General features: G+C 46.5%; 5 protein-coding genes across 5 annotated transcripts; 4 read left to right on the top strand and 1 right to left on the bottom strand.

The window, feature by feature from the left end:
* BJ212DRAFT_1297292 (uncharacterized protein) lies at nt 1-2,225 on the bottom strand (the record flags this gene model as incomplete). The annotated part of the gene is made up of 10 exons (XM_041332559.1): nt 1-68; nt 165-178; nt 266-420; nt 452-480; nt 590-663; nt 761-957; nt 1,257-1,433; nt 1,539-1,818; nt 1,930-2,126; nt 2,172-2,225. 10 exons carry the CDS (start codon nt 2,223-2,225, stop codon nt 1-3), a joined length of 1,245 nt encoding a protein of 414 aa, XP_041196783.1.
* A 1,165-nt stretch (nt 2,226-3,390) lies between these two features.
* BJ212DRAFT_1335508 (uncharacterized protein) lies at nt 3,391-4,099 on the top strand. The gene is made up of 3 exons (XM_041334909.1): nt 3,391-3,421; nt 3,475-3,888; nt 3,944-4,099. The coding sequence occupies exons 2-3, from the start codon at nt 3,718-3,720 to the stop codon at nt 4,055-4,057; spliced, it is 285 nt and encodes a 94-aa protein (XP_041196782.1). The 5' UTR covers nt 3,391-3,421; nt 3,475-3,717; the 3' UTR covers nt 4,058-4,099.
* Nucleotides 4,100-8,513: 4,414 nt separating this feature from the next.
* On the top strand, nt 8,514-10,889 carry BJ212DRAFT_1426470 (uncharacterized protein). Its single transcript, XM_041337661.1, has 2 exons — nt 8,514-8,664; nt 8,713-10,889. The coding sequence occupies exon 2, from the start codon at nt 8,755-8,757 to the stop codon at nt 10,723-10,725; it is 1,971 nt and encodes a 656-aa protein (XP_041196781.1). The 5' UTR covers nt 8,514-8,664; nt 8,713-8,754; the 3' UTR covers nt 10,726-10,889.
* A 1,498-nt stretch (nt 10,890-12,387) lies between these two features.
* Nucleotides 12,388-12,606, top strand: BJ212DRAFT_1264302 (uncharacterized protein; the record flags this gene model as incomplete). The annotated part of the gene is made up of 1 exon (XM_041330412.1): nt 12,388-12,606. A coding segment is annotated over one exon (219 nt), but the record flags the coding sequence as incomplete, so codon positions are not given.
* On the top strand, nt 12,598-15,228 carry BJ212DRAFT_939003 (uncharacterized protein). Its single transcript, XM_041344395.1, has one exon. The coding sequence runs from the start codon at nt 12,661-12,663 to the stop codon at nt 14,926-14,928; it is 2,268 nt and encodes a 755-aa protein (XP_041196779.1). The 5' UTR covers nt 12,598-12,660; the 3' UTR covers nt 14,929-15,228.
* The last annotated feature ends 2,937 nt before the right edge of the window (nt 15,229-18,165 follow it).

Below are 18,165 nucleotides of genomic sequence, written 5' to 3'. Positions count from 1 at the left end.
TTATGGGAGCTCAGGGAGTATCGTAACCAAAACACCCAGCTCCCTTTTCTTATCAACCCTGAATGGATCTATGGCCAGTTAGCATTAACTCCAGTATCTATCAGTGAAAGTCGCCAAAAGGTTTGGGCAATGATTGATCTTGCAAAGGTATGTTCATTGATTACATTGCAGAAAGATTCTGATATTTTTCACAACAGTGAAACACATCATCTCATCAAAATACAGGGCAAGAAAGTGCGACAACTATTACCCAGCAGAAACTCACAGCATCAAGGTCTGAGGTTCTGTCTCATCATCCATGCTATCTTCACCATGCTGCTCCTCCAGCTCCTTCAAATACTTCCCATCCTCCTTCATCAAGTCCTCTTCCCTCAACCAACTGTAGAACCCTTTCAGCCAGTCAACACCATCTAGGAAGCACTGTATGATCTTTTTGCCACTTTTTGCTTACCATATTCTTGAAAGGTATGGTTTGCTTTCCTGAAGATGGCTCATGGTCATTCATATTTGCAGGAGAGACATCAAAGCCTTGTTTGAGGTACTTCTTAGTTCATGTGGTCTTGCCCATGTTTCTTTGGACATTGCTCACTGGCAGGCACTGCTGCTTCATTTTCCAATTGCTCTTCAGGACCTCCTGCATTACTGGTCACACTGTCCTTCATGCTTTTGAGCATGAGCCAACATAAGTAAGCCACATACTTGAAGAATAAAGTCAATTACTGAGTTCATCACAGGGAGAAAACTCACATTTGTGCTTTACCATTGATGTCCAACAATCATGTTGGCCAATTTTCCTACTTCAGCTTCTGTACATCTCTTCCACACATCATCTGATAAATTGTCCTCTGAGTATGAGAAGATATCCAATGCAAAATTGGTATCAATCATTGCAACAGCACCACAATTTCCAGTCTCCTGCTCATATTTGATAGCAGCCTGGCAATGAGCCTTTGTGGCCTTATCATGAAGGTATGTCAATTATATTTGACAGTCCATTGGCAATGCAGCTTACATTTTTATGACAGGCACACTGGCATCCATTGTCCTTTTGTTCTTGTGCTTATTGTGCTTTCTTAGCATCGCTTCAATCACTGACTTGTTTGTGTATATTCCAGAGTATGTCTTCACACAATCAGTAATGATGCCAATGTCAAAATCATCATCGTCTATCTCTGGTTTCAGGTTCTTATTCTCTCAAGGGCTCTGGTTTTTGTTATGTGAGTGTTCTGTTGTGTCATCGTTTAGTTTACTCATACCTTCTCATTGTTCCAAACATGTTGCACAATATTGTGGATAAACTTGGCATTCACAGCATCATCAACCTTCCCCAGCCAGTTCGGATGCCAAATTCTCTTATTGTCATCTGTGACCTCGAATGGCTCCCTGTTTGGAAGCAGTTTTACAGTGCCAAGTGCCAGTACATGCTCATTCTTCTTCATCGCTTATTCAATATCACAAAAATCACAGAACAATGGGTGTATGATAGGCTAAGAGGGATGGTAAGCAAATGGACTCTATTTGATGGTTCTATAACTTACTTTGAGCAAGATATGTTTATTGGATACATTCTTCAACCCAGCTTTCTTCTTGCCCACATTCTTACTCTCAGCTTGGATCAATTCAATTGCTTCAACATGCATGGTGAGTTGTTGGTTTGATTCAACAAGCTGTTGATTCAAGTTTTCAAGTTGCTGATTTGAGGCAAGCAGCTGGTTATTTGTGACATGCTGCAGGTTCATTGATTCTGATAGGCGTTGGACCTCTGCAAGCAGCTGCGCAATCATGGCACTAAGTCCCAGAGATTGGTCTGGACCATTGCTGTAACCTCATTGGTATGGGTGAGCCAGCTGTTCATGTTGGTTTGGTACTGAAAACAATAGTTGATAGCCACTAGTTCCTCCAACTTGGGGGGCAACTGATTGGGCACACGATGGTGGATCACTGTATGCAAATGGTGGGCAAGGATTGTGACCATGGTAAGGTGTCCCATTTGAGTTATTATTGAACTGATGCAGTGCATTCAGTCCAGAGTTTGGCTGTCTGTGCATGAGAAACGGGTCATCATGAGGCAAGGCTCCGTTGTCAATAGGTAGCGGTGACAACTGAGGTGGTCCTGCATTGTATGACTGAGGGTATGGATTGTTTGCTGGTTGATGGCTTTCTTGACTTACTGGACCCACAGCACCACTGGGATGTCGTTGGGTTCCCTGGTTGGTGGGGAACATGGCTGCTGGTTGGTGGGGGACAAATGCTCGCTCATCATTTTGCATGGACAAGCAGGATTCAGCGAGGAAAGCATTTCAGAAGCAGTCCTCATCATGTCTACCTAGAGTATAATCAGACCTGCTTTTGTTTAAATCCCAACAGAAAACAGATGTGAGGATCCTAGAATTCCAATTTGATTCTGCATCAGATTAGGCACCCAGGCAACAAACCAAGCCCTTTGAAATTCATAAATCATGATTTGCATTATGCCCTGGAATGAGTGTCTCTTGTGATCTAATTCTGATGTGACATATTTTCTTTGCAGGTTCGAGTTATTATCTGCATAAGCTTGCTAACTCCACTCTATCCAGTCCGGCTATTTTGTCGTTTCCACAGTGAATGGGGGAACGGACCAAAAGTGCTCGCTCTGCTCACACCTTTGGCCCATTCCCCCATTCCCCTGTTCTCTCATTCAATTTTTCATCAATTATTTATTGCACATGCTAGGATGCAGCCAAGGCCAGGAAGCCAAAAGGAGTGCGAAAGCACCCCGTTTGCTTCCTGTGCTGAAGGCACAACGGGTGTGAAGCTAGTAGTAATGAGGCCTGATTCTTGGTCTTCGAGAATATCACGCCAAGCTCGTGGCCAAGTCTGATACAGCAATCAGCTACAACTTCAATTGCTTTTCAGGAGCACATCCATGTGTCAACCAGCAGTAGTGTGTAGCACAGAAGATGCTCGGTATGATTGATTTGCAATGAGCAAGTGGTGTGCAGGGAGCGGGAGAATTTGTTTGTATTCATTCCAGGTTTTGTCATGGTACTTATTTATGTAAGTTGCGAAGTAGATATAGGTCATACCAGAGCTTTCGGCAAACTATAGTAGAGACTCTCCCCGACGCTGAGGTTCACGCACTCAATCTCAGTAGTGCTGTCAGAATCGTAGCGCCTGGTGGAAGTCCTGTTCGCTCCTGATGCCATCGCTGAAAGGTGGCCATTTCCACGACCTCAGACAAGTACCCGACCACTTAAGTGGCGCCTGTGGACCCTTTCAGCACCCCCGGTCATCCCAGCTGCTCCAGGGTTACGCACTGAGTACCTTCGGCAGGACTTTGGCTCGTTATTAAGGCTACTTTATCTTCATTGAGCCCATGCAGATCCGGTGCTGCAGTGCCACCGACCACATTCGAATGCGAATAGTGAGAAGCTAGCAAGCGCTGCAATTCGTCAATGGCATGAATCCTATTCACATTAAGAGAAATGTGCTTACACAATACGCTGTTTGTCTGTAAATACATGTTGGGCGGCTTCGCGGATGTCTAGAGCAGTACGTTTCTTGATGTGGTGCCAAGTCGACGCTTTAGCGAGATGATAGAGAGATACGGGATGATCTGGGTAACCCTGCGGAACTCAAATGCAACGCAAGGGCATTGCAGCCTAGAGATGCAATAAAGTCAAAGAGTCAAATTGCGAGCGTCCTTGTGGATATGGCATTCGAGAACAGGCACATGCTATGTTGATGAGAGTGACGACACGGTCGGGATGGTCAACCGGACACTGGTCCAGAACAAAATGTAATATCTCTACCGCATCGGTCATGTCAGAGACACACTTACCTGTTGGGTATTTATTAAGTCGCGTTGCCTGCATATATGCATCGAACATTCCTAAATCTAGCAATGGACTACAAATATCATTTTGTTAGTAGAAATCGAAGGCGTGGGGCAAGTGTTACTTACATTAAGTGGTGCACCATCCTGGTCTATGCAAGTCCGACCTTCGGCGTGAGAGACGGTTGGACACTACGAATGGGCGAAAGGGACAGCCTACGACAAGTCGATATACATGCATGAATATGAGGCGAACTACTTACGAAAGAGTTTATCTCCGTGACCGAGCAGTTCGTGCTACAGTATTTCAAGTTTGCCAACGACTTTTCACTGCCTCAACATTCGGCCAAGCTGGAAGGACACCGTGAGCATCTAGGTGACCCATCTGGTGATCTGCAAAGGAACGATGAGTATTAGAAACACGTCCCGGGCACATAAAATCCTACGAGTGTGAAGGAGGGAACTTTGTCATTCTGTCCGCTGATGACTAAAGATGGAGCAAGAATATCGTGAAATGAATACCAAGGTCGTAGCTCATACGTCAGCTAATGGTGCGTGTCAAAGCAAATAACAAGGAAAGTTGAGGATATGCTGAGTGAGGCGAAATGAGTAGTAGGATAAGACGGGAGTATAGTAGGGTGAAAAGAGGAACCTGAATAAAGCTAGAGTAGGCGCAAATACAATGTCAGTTATATCAGCTGCTATAGGTTGTTAAATGCAAAATGAAATAGCGGGTACCGTTTGTGGTGCAGACAATGGCAGGCACAACTTATGTATATGAGCAACGATCGAGCTAGTGAGCGCTGAAGCATTTGACGTGCCCGTCGTTTCGCGTGCTAATGTCGAAGTTTGAAAGCAAACAGACAAGGAAGAAGTCTTAGGGCTGCTAGATTCTCAAGTTCACGTTCACCTGGGAACTGAGCACCCCTCAACGCCGCCAAACCTGTCCTAAACGGGACTCTTGAAGTATACCTAAGTGACAGTAACAGTTAGAAAGTCCTGACACGGCACTGAGGATTGACGCAGCACTGACAAGGCATGAATAAGGTTTGACGCGCCTATGACGCGGCATGCAAGTGTGGAGGTTTGCATCAGTACAGAGGCTGCGAAGATGTTGGGGAGAACTTGCCGTGGTATGAGTAGTGCTTGACCCAGCCTGACTGAAGTTTGACATGGCATGGTTGGGGCTTGACGTGGTAGTACAGAGTACAGAGGCTGCATCAGACTTGACAAGGTTTGACAGCGAGACAATACTTCACACTGCTGTCTGAAAACAAGCGTTGGATAAATGGTTAGAGGTAATACAATACAAACACAAGATGCACACAACATTCCCAATTGGTAGTACGAACACGGAGGACAAGCAACGTAAAATTGGTGATAAACACAACAGAAAAGGCAACGATGCGATAACACGGGAAGTGCCAGCGGAGTTGCAGATCACAATCTCTCCCCGCCTGTACTCGACACCACCCACGACTTCCCGAATAGCATTACCATTTCAAACCTGAAAAGTATTTTCCTTCTCCTCTCTCTTTGGACCATCAGCACCAGCACCTCCTGGCCCATACTTCAAGGTTTTGCGAGTAGTTGAAGCGTCCATGGCAACATTTTGATGAAATACCAAGTTGTATGCTCTCGTCTATGGGAGCATACATCTTGATGGTAAAGTCTTACCTTTATGCCCTGATCCCAAGAGACATCCTGATCTTGATTGTGCCACTCACTTATAAGTCATAATTGGATTTGGCGAATCTCTTCACCGCTTCGATCACCGAGCCTACGCGCAAGGATCTCACGATTGACACGTACTGTTTCGCAATCTTCGTATCTAAACGCTCACAGCTGACTCAGTTTATGCACAGGGACTCGGATCGATAATTTGGGCACTACCAAGACATGCGTTTGAAATAGGTCATCGTCAGCGGTTGAAAAGGCGCCTGCAAATACACTTTGCACAGCTTGTCTACATAAGGTCTCCGTTTAGAAGGCCTCGCACAGCTTATCATCCAGTAGGTTTCTCTATACTCTCCGCTTCCGCCATCGCCATATCCTTACTCTCGACTAGGCTGTTCACTTTCCGTACGTCTGATGTTGAATTCTGTTTTGAGTCTGACACTGAGCTCAGTATCAAACGTCGTGGCGCACAAAAAGGCCTCGGCAAAATGAGTTCTGTTGGACCCTTCACCATTTGGTGCACCTCGTCAGACGAAGAACTCGGAGAGGGAGAAAGATTCACCATGCCACGTTTATAGTGCATAGCGTCTTCAGGATGTACTTTGGGAAGGTTCGTACCAGTACTATCACCGCGTTGTGATACTTATTCGACGAATCACGAGAAACTGGCCAGATTGAAGACGACGACGAAGATGCGCTTCCTCCTCAATGTCAAGAAGTATGCTCATGATGCCTTCGTGGACGGGCCATCACCAGATGTACGACTAGGTCAGCGTTAGCGTCATTTCAGTGAGGATTCGAATTTCAAGCGCTCCCACAGTAACATAGGACTGGAGCGAAGAACTAGAGTTAAGACTCACGGTTGGAGAGCTGTTGCGTGGTCTGGATTGACCACGCAACGGCTCTCAAATCTCATGTGGGTCCATTTTGAGGTTACGTTCAAAACCATTTGGCGCTGGTATATTACTTTTCTCTTCTATGACGTCTGATTCTTGCATTGTGTCCCAGGTACTGCCCCGATCACGCATTATCTCTTTGTCAGTGTCTTCAATTGATCTGACGCTATAGCAAAGAGCGTGCATCCATGTTCACGGATTCACCAAACTGCGCGCTGGCTACTCCTCTATATCTTCGGAGCAAGGCTTAGATGACGCAGTCTTATGACGTCAATGAATGTTACATGCAGACGCAAACAAATCCAAAGTAAGCACCTTTGACGACTCGTGCTCGTCACCGCTAACACGAGTATTATCCCAAACCTCAACTTGAACATTGGACTTGAAGCTCGCTCCATCCAGCACGGCAGCATTTATATCAATACCAATATCAATATTTGATTGATCTATCAAGTTGTATGCTCTTATCTAAGAGAGCTTACAACTTGGTAGTGAAGTCTTATCCCTGCCCCAAGGGTGCTTTCATGCTGCACACTTGCAATCGGATAACAGCACCACTTCGATCACCAGGCCTACGCATAAGATCTTATTATTGACAGGCGTACTATCGAAAGGCATCGAAATCTTTACACTCGGGCTGTAAGTGCCAAGGGTCCTGGTTTGTAGTCCTACGCTGTGTTGTATATTTAGTCTGTCCTCCCGTTATGAAGGTTTAGCATTGGGTTTCCTTTGCAGTCCGCCCGGTCCAGCATCATGCACAGGGACTCGGATATGCGATAAAATCTGCAATTGGGGCAGGCGCCTGCAAATACAGCACGCACGACTTGTCTATAGTAGGTCTCGCACAGTTTTCGTCTACCTTCACTTCCACCAGCTCCGGCTCAGTCTCCCATGGCGCTTGACCAGCCTATAGACTTTCCATACGATTGACTCGGAGTTCTGTCTCACTCACCATCACTGTCGCCTTATCCAGCGGTATTTCAAGACTTTCTCGATGGGCGTCATGGCACGCAGAACGGCCTCAGCAAAACGGAAAGATGGAGAGTGAGGAGTAGAGGCGATGTTGGGTGCTCATCGCTGCAGGGAAATTCAAAGATGCCCATCTAGCATCCGAGCAACAGCCCAGGAGAAGTGCAAGTTGTTAAAGACCCTGTACTGTGCTCCTCTGCTGGCATAGGCCAGTTTCGTAAGACTTCTCAGAATTAATATCAATGCGAACATGTACTAAGTATCATTTCAAAGTGAGCGTCCTGTAATATCTGGACCCCCGCCTCATTGCGACCCTATCTTCTATGGGATCCGATGTCCAGGTTGATCGGCCATAACATCTGGGGCGAGCTCCTGACGCCCAACTGACTATTTTTAGCACGTATGCCAGGTTCGCATGGGTCCAAAACAACGTTGAATATCGTCGAGTGAGTCGCATATACTATGTCTAATTTTGTGTTCAAAAGATGAAGCAGGGACTGGTATTGACATGCGTGATTACTAGACGACACTCGTCGAGGATAGTTGAAGTACTAACGTTTAGGAAAGGTCTAATGGCACTAGCGCTAAGCGCTGACAATCAACATTTTAAATGGGCGTCTCGCCACTTTTAGACGCCTGCCTGAAGGATATGTTCTGTTCTGTAGAATTTCATGTCCCGGGACCCACGAGGCTTTCACAACATGCTGCTTCCAGGCGTAGAGTTGTGTGAAAATGTTGACAGCAGCTGCAAAAGCCTTTACTACTTCTACAATTTCAGCCTCCCTAGCTCTATGTCCACGGGCGCATCAGAGAACCGAGGGGTCGGGTGAGTTACGTTGATTTACGTCGTAATATATGACTTTATATTATTTTTAGGGACGAAAATAAAGGACATGCTCTGCATATATTGTCATGCAATCAATGTAACTTTCTCACCAGTCCTCTGATGGCCACCACAGCACAAAACGCATCGCGATCCAGTCTCACACTTGTCAATACCGACCCGTCGACTACCAAGTACGTGGCAAGCTAGACTGAGTTGATTGTCACACTTACGGATCCACAGGGAATGGAAAAATATGTGAATCTTAACCGATCAGTACGATACACATCATGTCTGACTATATTGTACCCAGGTCAAACACCCTGGAGCAGATCCTCAGTGTCCTTAGAACATCTAGTATTGCAGAAGAACGCAGCAATGACGTCAAATCAAAGTTCTGGGCGACTTACAAGAAAGTTGCGGATGAGTACGACAACGATTTCCTCGAACGAGCACATGGTGATATAGGGATTATCCTGACTTTTGTGCGTTCGCTTCTATGTTTGTCAATGCAAGTCTAACAGGTGAATCAGGCTGGTCTACTCTCAGCTGCCATCTGTACATTCATCAGTGGAATGCAGCCCGACTCGGGAGACACTACCAATGCCCTCTTAGTGCAGCTAATTCAGGTCACTGTTCACGGATCAAGTGCTATACCTGACATCAGCAATCTATCCTCAACTACGCGCTATCCTTCTTCAACCGCCTGGGCACAGACCCTTGCTTACATTGCCCTAGCGCTTAGCATCTTGGCTGCGTTTGGGGCAGTTGTGGGAAAGCAATGCCTTTATTCGTTTGAGGCAGCTCGGAAGCGAGGAGGGTCTCTAGAAGAGAGTGGCACGCGGAGGCAGACAAATTTGGATGGACTGCAGTATTTGCGGCTGCGCACTTGCTTGCTTGCATTCCTTATGTTCCTCCAGGTTGCGCTACTATTCTTCAGCGTCTCGCTATGTCTCAAGACATGGACCGACCCACTCTCAACATTCGTTGTCACGGTCTGCACTGCAGCTTTTGTCGTTCTCTTCTATGCAGGCTCTATCTTCCTGTTAGCGTGGTGGCAGGATAACCCTGTACCGATATCAAGGACGGAACTAGTTCGAGCGATTAGTGAAAAATTTTGTCGTGCAATCACATCTACTTCGAGTCCAACTCCTAACAAATCATCCCCCATTCCTGACAAATCAACACCCATACGCTGGATACTAGAGACATCGACGAACCAGGGAGCTGTCGAGGCTGCGGTTGCGATGGTACATCTCACCCAATGGTTGCCGAACCTTGATGTTTCAGCAGCCTTCGAACGTTTACGTGACAACTTCGAGGCGAATTATGACAAGGAAGAACTATACGTCAAGTTTGGCAAGGCCATGGCCCATTTTTGCATCCAGCCAGTGAAAATCGACAAAGCTCTTGTGGACAAACTCTTTCGGCATGATAATTTTCCACTAATCCGAAGTCGTTTCATTCGCGATGCGTTCACGGCTTGCTATGATGCCTACTGCCATCTTAACAAGACACCGCCACTGGAAGAAGACATGAGGCGGAAGCATCGGGCCAGTGCGCGCACCGCCCTGAGGACAATGGTTGTCCACGGACTGGACTTTCACCTTTCACTTCCGGACAATGAAACATTGATTTGGAATGGTAATCTGTGCTGGTCTGACAGTGACGGGCGCAAGCCTGACTGTGAAGAATTTGACTGGCTCGTTGATTACCTGGCGGACGAAGTAGGGTACGACAAAGCCGATGAAACAGGTGATGCTTTGCTTGCGCTGAGCGCGATACGTGGACTAGGGAGTCCTGCCAAGCAATCTTCCTACATCAACTCGCTTATATGCTGTATGAACCATCGTAAACCTTCCCGAGTCCGGTATGCCGCGCTTAGGACTGTTTATGAGGTTCGAGATGAACTGGTTTCTATCACCAGTTCTTCGAAACTACCGGATATCGACGCAAAACTCCTGGATAAGCTTTCAGCCGCTCTTCGCGAAGTCATGGATCCAAAATACGACGATAGAATTAACGCCTCTCGGGATCTCAAATACATCGACATCATCCTTACCATGACAAAGAATGACGAGTGGTGTCGACGTCTCGCCGATAACTACCATCTTCAGCAATGCATTTCTCTAGTCACAGTTGATGGAGTTCAAATGTACGATCGGAATGCCGGATTCCACCTTACTGTGATTATCGGGCGCCTCTATACCCCGAGCAAGAATAAGGTCGCTTTCTACCCGTGTCGTACCCAGATTGACCCATGGTGGAAACTCATCAAAAACACATGGATGCACACACGCCATTATGTAGGGAATGATGAATACATCGATGGCATACCAGCCCTAGTGACAGCGACTAGATCTAGAATTTTTTCGGGGGAGCGGCCAGCAGACGTTACCAGAAAGGTGCAGGAGGCTCTGCATGATTTGCAGAATCCTGACAGACAAGCAACCTTTGTGCAGAGTGGTGTAGCTCAGGCTGCAATTGACGCTGCAATACATTCTGTGCAAGGCTTGTATAACTATCTACATGGTATGGTCGAGTAACCAAAAACTTCGTAGATGGACCATGGATCTTCGGGGTTGTGAAGGGCGTCTGGAGTCAAGTATTTTTACACATGTATTATGCAGGTCCATTTCTATACATAGTTCCCCCTGTCCATGAGGTGGATGTTGTCTATTTTGTACTCACAGAATAGCGACAGTTATCAGCGGTTCTTTGAGACAAACATTTTGAGTACTGTAAGAGGGCATGCAAGCAGCATGAAGGGTTACGAAATATAACCAATAGCTTACCATGTACCACAGGAGATAAGTCCTGCTAGGGCCGGCCTTGCGCTAGACCGAGCAGATTATCGGACATTAAGTCCGGTCCTATCAGGTTTCAGGCAAACTGTCATTCTCAAAGGCATTTATGTCACTCCCGGTCTTCCCTGATACACTTGAAGGCTCCGCACGGTGGGCAGCTAGTGCCAGAGTGATACGATAAGAACGAAACTTGGCGTAAATATAGTCAAATTCTCTTGTTCCCTGCGGAGGCCCGACGAGTGTGGATATGTCGAGACCGTCATACTGCTCGGTGATGGGGGTCTTTTCGTTGCAAATGACGTGAGGGTGTCCGGGCTCTGCGAGATTAGGGTTTGAAGTCGTTCAAAAGAACCGCGAAAAAGGTCCGAATGATACGTCTGGCAGACATTGGCAACTTTAGTTGTGCCACTTGGAATCCCAGTGAGGCGCTCCGAGTCAGTGCGTGAAGCACCAATATTAGATATCAATCTCATATGGATCCCCCTCCCCCTCACCGGATCTAGATGCGTGCTGACTCAAACTTCTATCGATAAGAGCCCTTCGCTTTCGATTGGTGGTAAACCGGTTTCACGTGCAAGAATTATTCTTCAAGTTGTCATATGAGCATAAGCATGGTTAAGCATAACCGTATGCCGAGTGTAGCACCGGCCCCAGCCGCCGCACAACATGGGTTAACTTATATAAAACAAGGTTTGACTTTCAAGCTCAAGTTGTCTCCATTTTCTAATCCAAGACATCCTTGCCTCATTGTACCGATTGTACCGCTTTGAGTCCCCGTGAGGCGCTCAGTGCGGTGGCACCAATACTAGATATCAATCTCATATCGACCCCCCCCCAGATCTAGATGCGGGTCAATTCAAGCTTCTATCGATAAGAGGCCTCCTGCAAGCGCTTACGATCAATGGTAAACCAGTTTCATATGTAGGATACTAAGAATGGTATCTATGAAGAGCCTTTCCGGGCTCTTGTCACCAACTTGGATTGAAGGTTGACATGCTTTGAGATAACGCTGGGAGGTTTGTGTGTTCCTGGTCTATAAGATCAACAGGTTCATGCAAATGATAGTGGATATCTATCATATCACCAGTGCTAAGGTGATAATATCCACAACGAAGTCCACCTCCTTGGTAAGTTCATGCCTTGAACTTTTGGATTTCACATGGAAGCTGACACTTGTCATGTTCATTTACTATAAATTCAGCGTTCGATTCCTCAGTTGGAACCTTGTCCCTTCTTGAACGATTTCATCCTTACTACTAAGGCTTCGCCAATGCCAGGGCATCCGAGTTACAGCAATGCAATGGCATCTGTTGGGACAATAGACCTACCAAATCCCAAGTGAGTACCTTTTCATTGCGACGTTACAATGTTTGTGAAGACTTAGGAATTAACCACCGTCATTCAAGATCTGAAGCCGGCCTTCTCGAGAAGATTCTCGAGGTCATCAAGGACTACACAAATGCGAATGAGCCAGCAAAGGATCAGCTTTCTAAATTTTGGACAGCATACAAAACTGTGTCTGACGAGTACGATGACGACATGTTAGAGAGGTGTAATGGAAATATGGATATAGTCCTGATCTTCGTACGTGAAACACGTCATTGTTTCGATAGCATCTAATATGAGTAACAGGCCGGTCTATTCGCCACTGTCAATACTGCGTTCATCATTGCAATGCAGCCAGATCCTATTGACACTACCAACGTTCTGTTACTGAAGCTTATCCAGAACACATCGGATAGTCGTTCTGCTACCCAGCCAACAATCATTTTGTCATCTACAGGTTTCTCTTCTTCCGGGTTATGGGTGCAGGCGCTTGCGTATGCGAGCCTTGGACTTAATCTTCTCGCTGCCTATGGTGCCGTTATGGGCAAGCAATGGCTGGGTCACTATAAGACAACCCGTTTTGATGGTGGATCTAACAAAGATCGATGTCAGCAGAGGCACCGCAAGTTTCAGGAGCTAGAGACGTGGCGATTTGAAAATGTGTTGCGGTCATTCCCAGTTCTTCTGCAAATCTCCCTTCTTCTATTCGGTCTGTCCCTGGGAGCCATGTTGTGGATGCAACAACGACCCATCTCCATCCTTGTTTTTGCAATGACTACTTTCGGTGGCCTTTGCCATGCCTTTGTCATCATGGTGTCGTCAATACATCCTGACGGTCCATTCCAGACGCCTGTCTCCTTGGGCATCCAGGCTGTCCGTCGTCATTTTCGTGAACGTGCGGGCTTCCAGCACCAAGATGAAGATTCTGTCACATCCGCCATGACGTGGATCTTGGAGACTTCAAGGAGCCCTGTTGTTGTTAGGTCGGTGGTCGAACTGATACCTACAATGTCAGAGCTGCCAAATGTGGATATTGTGTCATTATGCACAGAAGTTCGAGACATGTTCAAGGCATGTTTTGATCTGCATGGTATTCCGATACTGCACGACAGCGCACTGGCATATGGGAAAGCGTTGATCTACTTCTCTTCCAAACATGATGATGTGAGGGATATGCTCCACACAACTACACAGGGTTGGAATCTCTGGGAACGGTGGCGCGCCCTGTATTTACCTCAGGCGCTGGAACAATGTAGAGTTTTCTACCGCCGAATGGGCAACATCCATAATCCAAAGTCAAAGTTATACTTAGGGTTACAAGCAGACACCCATGCTGCTCTGCGTATGGCCGTGGCTGCTGGTGTAGACGATTTTGCTCGTCCCAATGATGACAGATTGATTTGGAATGGTCGATTCAAATTCAAACCCACTCCGTCGGGAGACGAAGGTGACTGGTTGTTGAGCTGCGCAGAGCACTTCTACGACAATCATGACATTGACGCAGCTGGAGACGCTCTGCTCTTGTTTAGTCACATACAGATGGAATCATTACCCCGTATCCGAGACCGCATCGCTCGACTTCTGAACGACAGCCAGTCACATAGATTTCTCTATATCGCACTTCGTACCGTCTGCCGAAGAGCCACCCTGCAAGATCTCCTCCCCATTTTCACGGAGAAAGGTTTCCAATCCTTCCGCCAAGCTATTTCGAAGGCCATTCGTCTCATGGTCCAACATGAATGGTCCGAAGGAGACAATCAAGCGATATATCGCCTGTCCCAAATCCAGTTTCTTGTATTCCTCGTTTTACCTGCACCCAAGGTTGACGATCTCGCAAAGTATACTGATTACTGCCGTGCCCTCATTCGCTACATGGGTGAAGATCAATGTAATGGGCTCCGCCGTTACACTGCACAAATTGTCTGTAATGCCCGACAAGACCTTGTAGAGTTCACCACTGCTCTTAGAGCTGATGAGTCCTTGCGAAATTCAGTGCTCCCCGAGCTCTGCCCAACCCTCATCACCACAATTTTTACTTGCTGTAATGATTTGCGTCTCGAACGCCGAGGTTTTATCCCCTATTTCCGTCTCGCCTTCACTCTTGCAAAGAGCTCCGACTGGCATCCTTACTTGATCAGGAATCACCGCTATATCGAAAAGTGGATCACAAGCACGCTCACGGATTCCAGTCTCGCTCAACGTCTTCGCAATCCCACTCCTCGCAATCAATATTCCTCCACCGATGTCACTAGTGAAGAAGCACATTGTCTCTTTTACCTCGCCGGAATTTCCCTCCGTATTTCTCCACCAAAGAAGGCCGCATCCTGCTTTAGTGACGCCATAACCATGCATTTGTGGGACTTGATGAGAGGTGCATGGTACATCATCGAGTCTTGCCCTTTCGATGAGTTGTATGATGTTGTCGAGAGCCTTCCGGCTCTTGTCAGAGGAACGAAGCGGCACATGCCATCAAATGTTTCGAAGATTGAGCTCAAATCTCTCAAGGAGTTGTTGACCAAAACGCTTGATGTGTTACGACAACAAAAAAAGGTAGATAAGAATATCATATCTACTGTGGCAGATTCGAAGAATGGCATATCCAAGAGATTGGCCTGAGTTCCGGACGGTATGGAGCTGGGGGAGTTTGGCGAACAAAGTGCAGAGGATGCTCCAGATCTTCGGTCCCATGCATCTACATGACCACTTAACCACTGTGTCTTCGTACCGACCCAGTGATTTTTCAAGGGAAGACCAATGCTAACCCTCCCGTACAAATAATTTATCTGTTCTGGTCACGCAACCATATATGCGACCCCAGCGAGACGAGAAATCATCAGGAAACGGTGGGACAGCCCATTGTTTGACTGCAGTCCAGAAACATCACTCGCGTTCCACAACCTCATACTTCACCCAAACAATAGCCTATCATCCGACAGATCCATATTCATATCCTGTTCAAAGACATATATGTTACTCTCAGTCTTCCCTGCTACGCTTGAAGGCTCCGCACGGTGGGCAGCTAGGGCCAGTAGTGATGCAATAAGAACGAAACTTGGCACAAATATGATCAAATTCTCCTGTTCCCTGCAAAGGTCCGAAGAGTGTAAATCATATCGAACATCTGCAGTGCTACACACTATTGGTAGTTGATACATGCACACGCTCTTGGAAAGCAATTGAATTCATGCTAGGTCCTGCATTGGAGTCAATCACGAGCTTAGCATGATATTCTCGAATACCGAGGATCAGTTGTGGTCCCAGCACAGTCAACTGCACAATGATAGATATTTGAGGAAATCCATAATAAAACAACTTTGCCGGGGAATATGGGTCCTATGGGAAAGTAATGAAGCGTGAATGCATGCAGATGTCAGTGACAGATTAACATACGTTTGACATCGTTGGCGAAAAAAAACCGAGTAGGCAGCAAATAACCACAACAAAGCTAGCATATGCAAAACTTTAATGGAAAAGAGAACCGCATTCACATTATGGGCTCACCTCACAAAGTAACTCATATGAGCTGTCATTAACACAGTGAAACAGTCCCTCATAATACTTCCCGCTGATTGTCGTTGCAATTCACGGAAGTGCTTTAGAACAATCCAGACTGCAAGACACAGTGTGAAGATCTCCCATACAGCAACGAGTATCCAAGGGATGGCCACCAGATGTGTGGCATTGTTAACAACGCACTGATAGGTGCCAGAAAGAACGACTTGCTCTGGTATTTATCAATTAGCCTGAGGTATCCAAAGTTTTTCATCCATAATTGAAGCTTACCCCCTGAAATATGCCTCGTGTTTATCGTGAGTATTGCAGTGTTGACAATATTGATAGCCATGAAGACGACAACGAGGAGTACGAGTACCTTTCTGGATCGTTGGTACATAGCATATAACCGAGCAATCATGATGACTTGCATGGCATTTCAGTCAGGTCGGATGTCATTGAGGTATTGCAACTGCGTAGCTCACCACCGAGTATTGCAATTAGGACCCACGTCGTCCAATATAGCGCGAAGTACATGATAAGACCTGTCACATCTGGTCAGCGATCAGCCTCCGAGGATCATGCACTCCAGAAAAACTCACAACTGTAAGAATCACTATGGTGGATCAGCAAGCCGTGCAAAAATATTGCTCACCCCTACGTAATAGTTGATCAGACGGGTATGCAAGGGAAGATATCGGTGCGGAACACTCACTGCATCTTGCAGCGGGATTACCTGAACAGCCACTGTATGCTACTGGTCAGAAGCAACAAATAGTGTATGTGAACAAACACACTCTGTATGTTCATGCTGATTGTGAGAGATGGGCGATTAGCACAACGCCAATCTTAGCCTTTCAAACATACCCGGCGTATATTATTCCAATGTAGCGCACCTGGAACATCATCATATCAGCTCAACTTGCTAAGCACACTTATAGTACGAGCTACATACAGTGAGATACAAGACAGTCATCAGGGACCAGCGTTGCCTCTGTCGCAGATTAATGACATTTGGATGTTGTTCTTCGGATACGAGACTCTGCTCACCCAAATCAATTCGACCTATGAAACTATTCTTAGAGAGATGATCAGTCCGGTAATGGCATCAACTAACCTCTTGTCCGAATGAAAGCACTGGAGAAACCATCAGGATATCAATAACTCTTTCATACCATCTTGCTCACCCCAATCATACATTACTCCAATAGAGGCAGCAACTGCAAAAATGCAGGGAAGGTTATATCAGCATATCACCGTTGTCATCTGACTGGCTCTCCACGGACCTATGAAATAGCTGAAAATAACATGTGAATTGATGAGTGGCCACCAACTGGGATCGTTTGAGATTATGGTCATAATATTAGAGGATGTGGGTGAGTGAGCGGCGAACTTGGTGGACGTATGACAATGACATTCGTGCCAGATATACCACCTTTTATCACCGAAATGAGTACCATGAAGATAATATCTGTCAGTCCCTCAATTGCACTCAGTGAATAAGGGTTTCAGCATGGCAAGGGGGAACAAATGACTCACAGCCACGCACTGGAAGTTGGAACGTTCAAGCCAAGAAAAAAAAGTGAACATCCTGATTTTGGCGACCAACTTGTTTCTACTGCCATTCATCCCGGCTCATTTGTGTACCACTGGGTCTTCGATCACGAAAAGCCATGCCTTCCCGTGTCGACTGCAGGTGGGTCAAATCATATCGCATCGCTAGGAGAGAGAGCAAGATTGTCACGATTGTATTTGGTAACTAAATATAGCTAACCATTACGTTCGGAATTGGTCTGTTCGCCCGAGCCACTAATGACTAGTATTTGGTCCAACTGCTGTGCCAGCATTATCGGCGGAAAGGGGAAGAACGTGTTCAACTGACACGACATGGATATCCAGTGCACCCCCGACATCTCATTTCAATGCTTGACACTGCCACATGAGTAGCTATTGGGGGGCTCGGACTGGCACGGCCGAGCGCCGTTACGATTGTGCCTTACACAAGATCCAACATGATCAGCTTTCTCGTCAAACATATACCTTTGACGAGTTACACGTTATCCACCTATCAATTTCGGCCCTGAGTCATCGATGCAGTCATTAACAGGTGAATGATTCGGCGGATTTCCACGGAACACTACCAGGGGCATGGATCGCTAGCAATCCAGCATGCCAGAACATTAAAGACTTGAGCTGCGTGTTGGATGATTGGGGTGGGACCTGCTGGGAGTAGAGTCAATGAGCGAGAGGAACGAATGTCTGAGTGCGTATGGCGAGTGAGTGATTTCTACTACGACAGTGACAGTGAGTAATAAACTTGAACAAGATCTAGTATAAGATAATCAGTGCTCTTCAGGCCTT

Source organism: Suillus subaureus (genome assembly GCF_016647635.1).
Source record: "Suillus subaureus strain MN1 chromosome Unknown BJ212scaffold_6, whole genome shotgun sequence".
In the NCBI taxonomy this organism is placed as follows: domain Eukaryota; kingdom Fungi; phylum Basidiomycota; class Agaricomycetes; order Boletales; family Suillaceae; genus Suillus; species Suillus subaureus.
This window is presented reverse-complemented; position numbering and strand designations above follow the sequence as displayed.

Excerpts from the sequence above, each read along its gene's own strand:
- BJ212DRAFT_1335508 (XM_041334909.1), top strand. The coding sequence starts at position 3,718 with ATGTTGATGAGAGTGACGACACGGTCGGGATGGTCAACCGGACACTGG. Across the intron at positions 3,889-3,943 it reads TTCCTAAATCTAGCAATGGA|ATTAAGTGGTGCACCATCCT; the intron begins CTACAAATATCA and ends AGTGTTACTTAC.
- BJ212DRAFT_1426470 (XM_041337661.1), top strand. The coding sequence starts at position 8,755 with ATGCAGCCCGACTCGGGAGACACTACCAATGCCCTCTTAGTGCAGCTA.
- BJ212DRAFT_939003 (XM_041344395.1), top strand. The coding sequence starts at position 12,661 with ATGCAGCCAGATCCTATTGACACTACCAACGTTCTGTTACTGAAGCTT.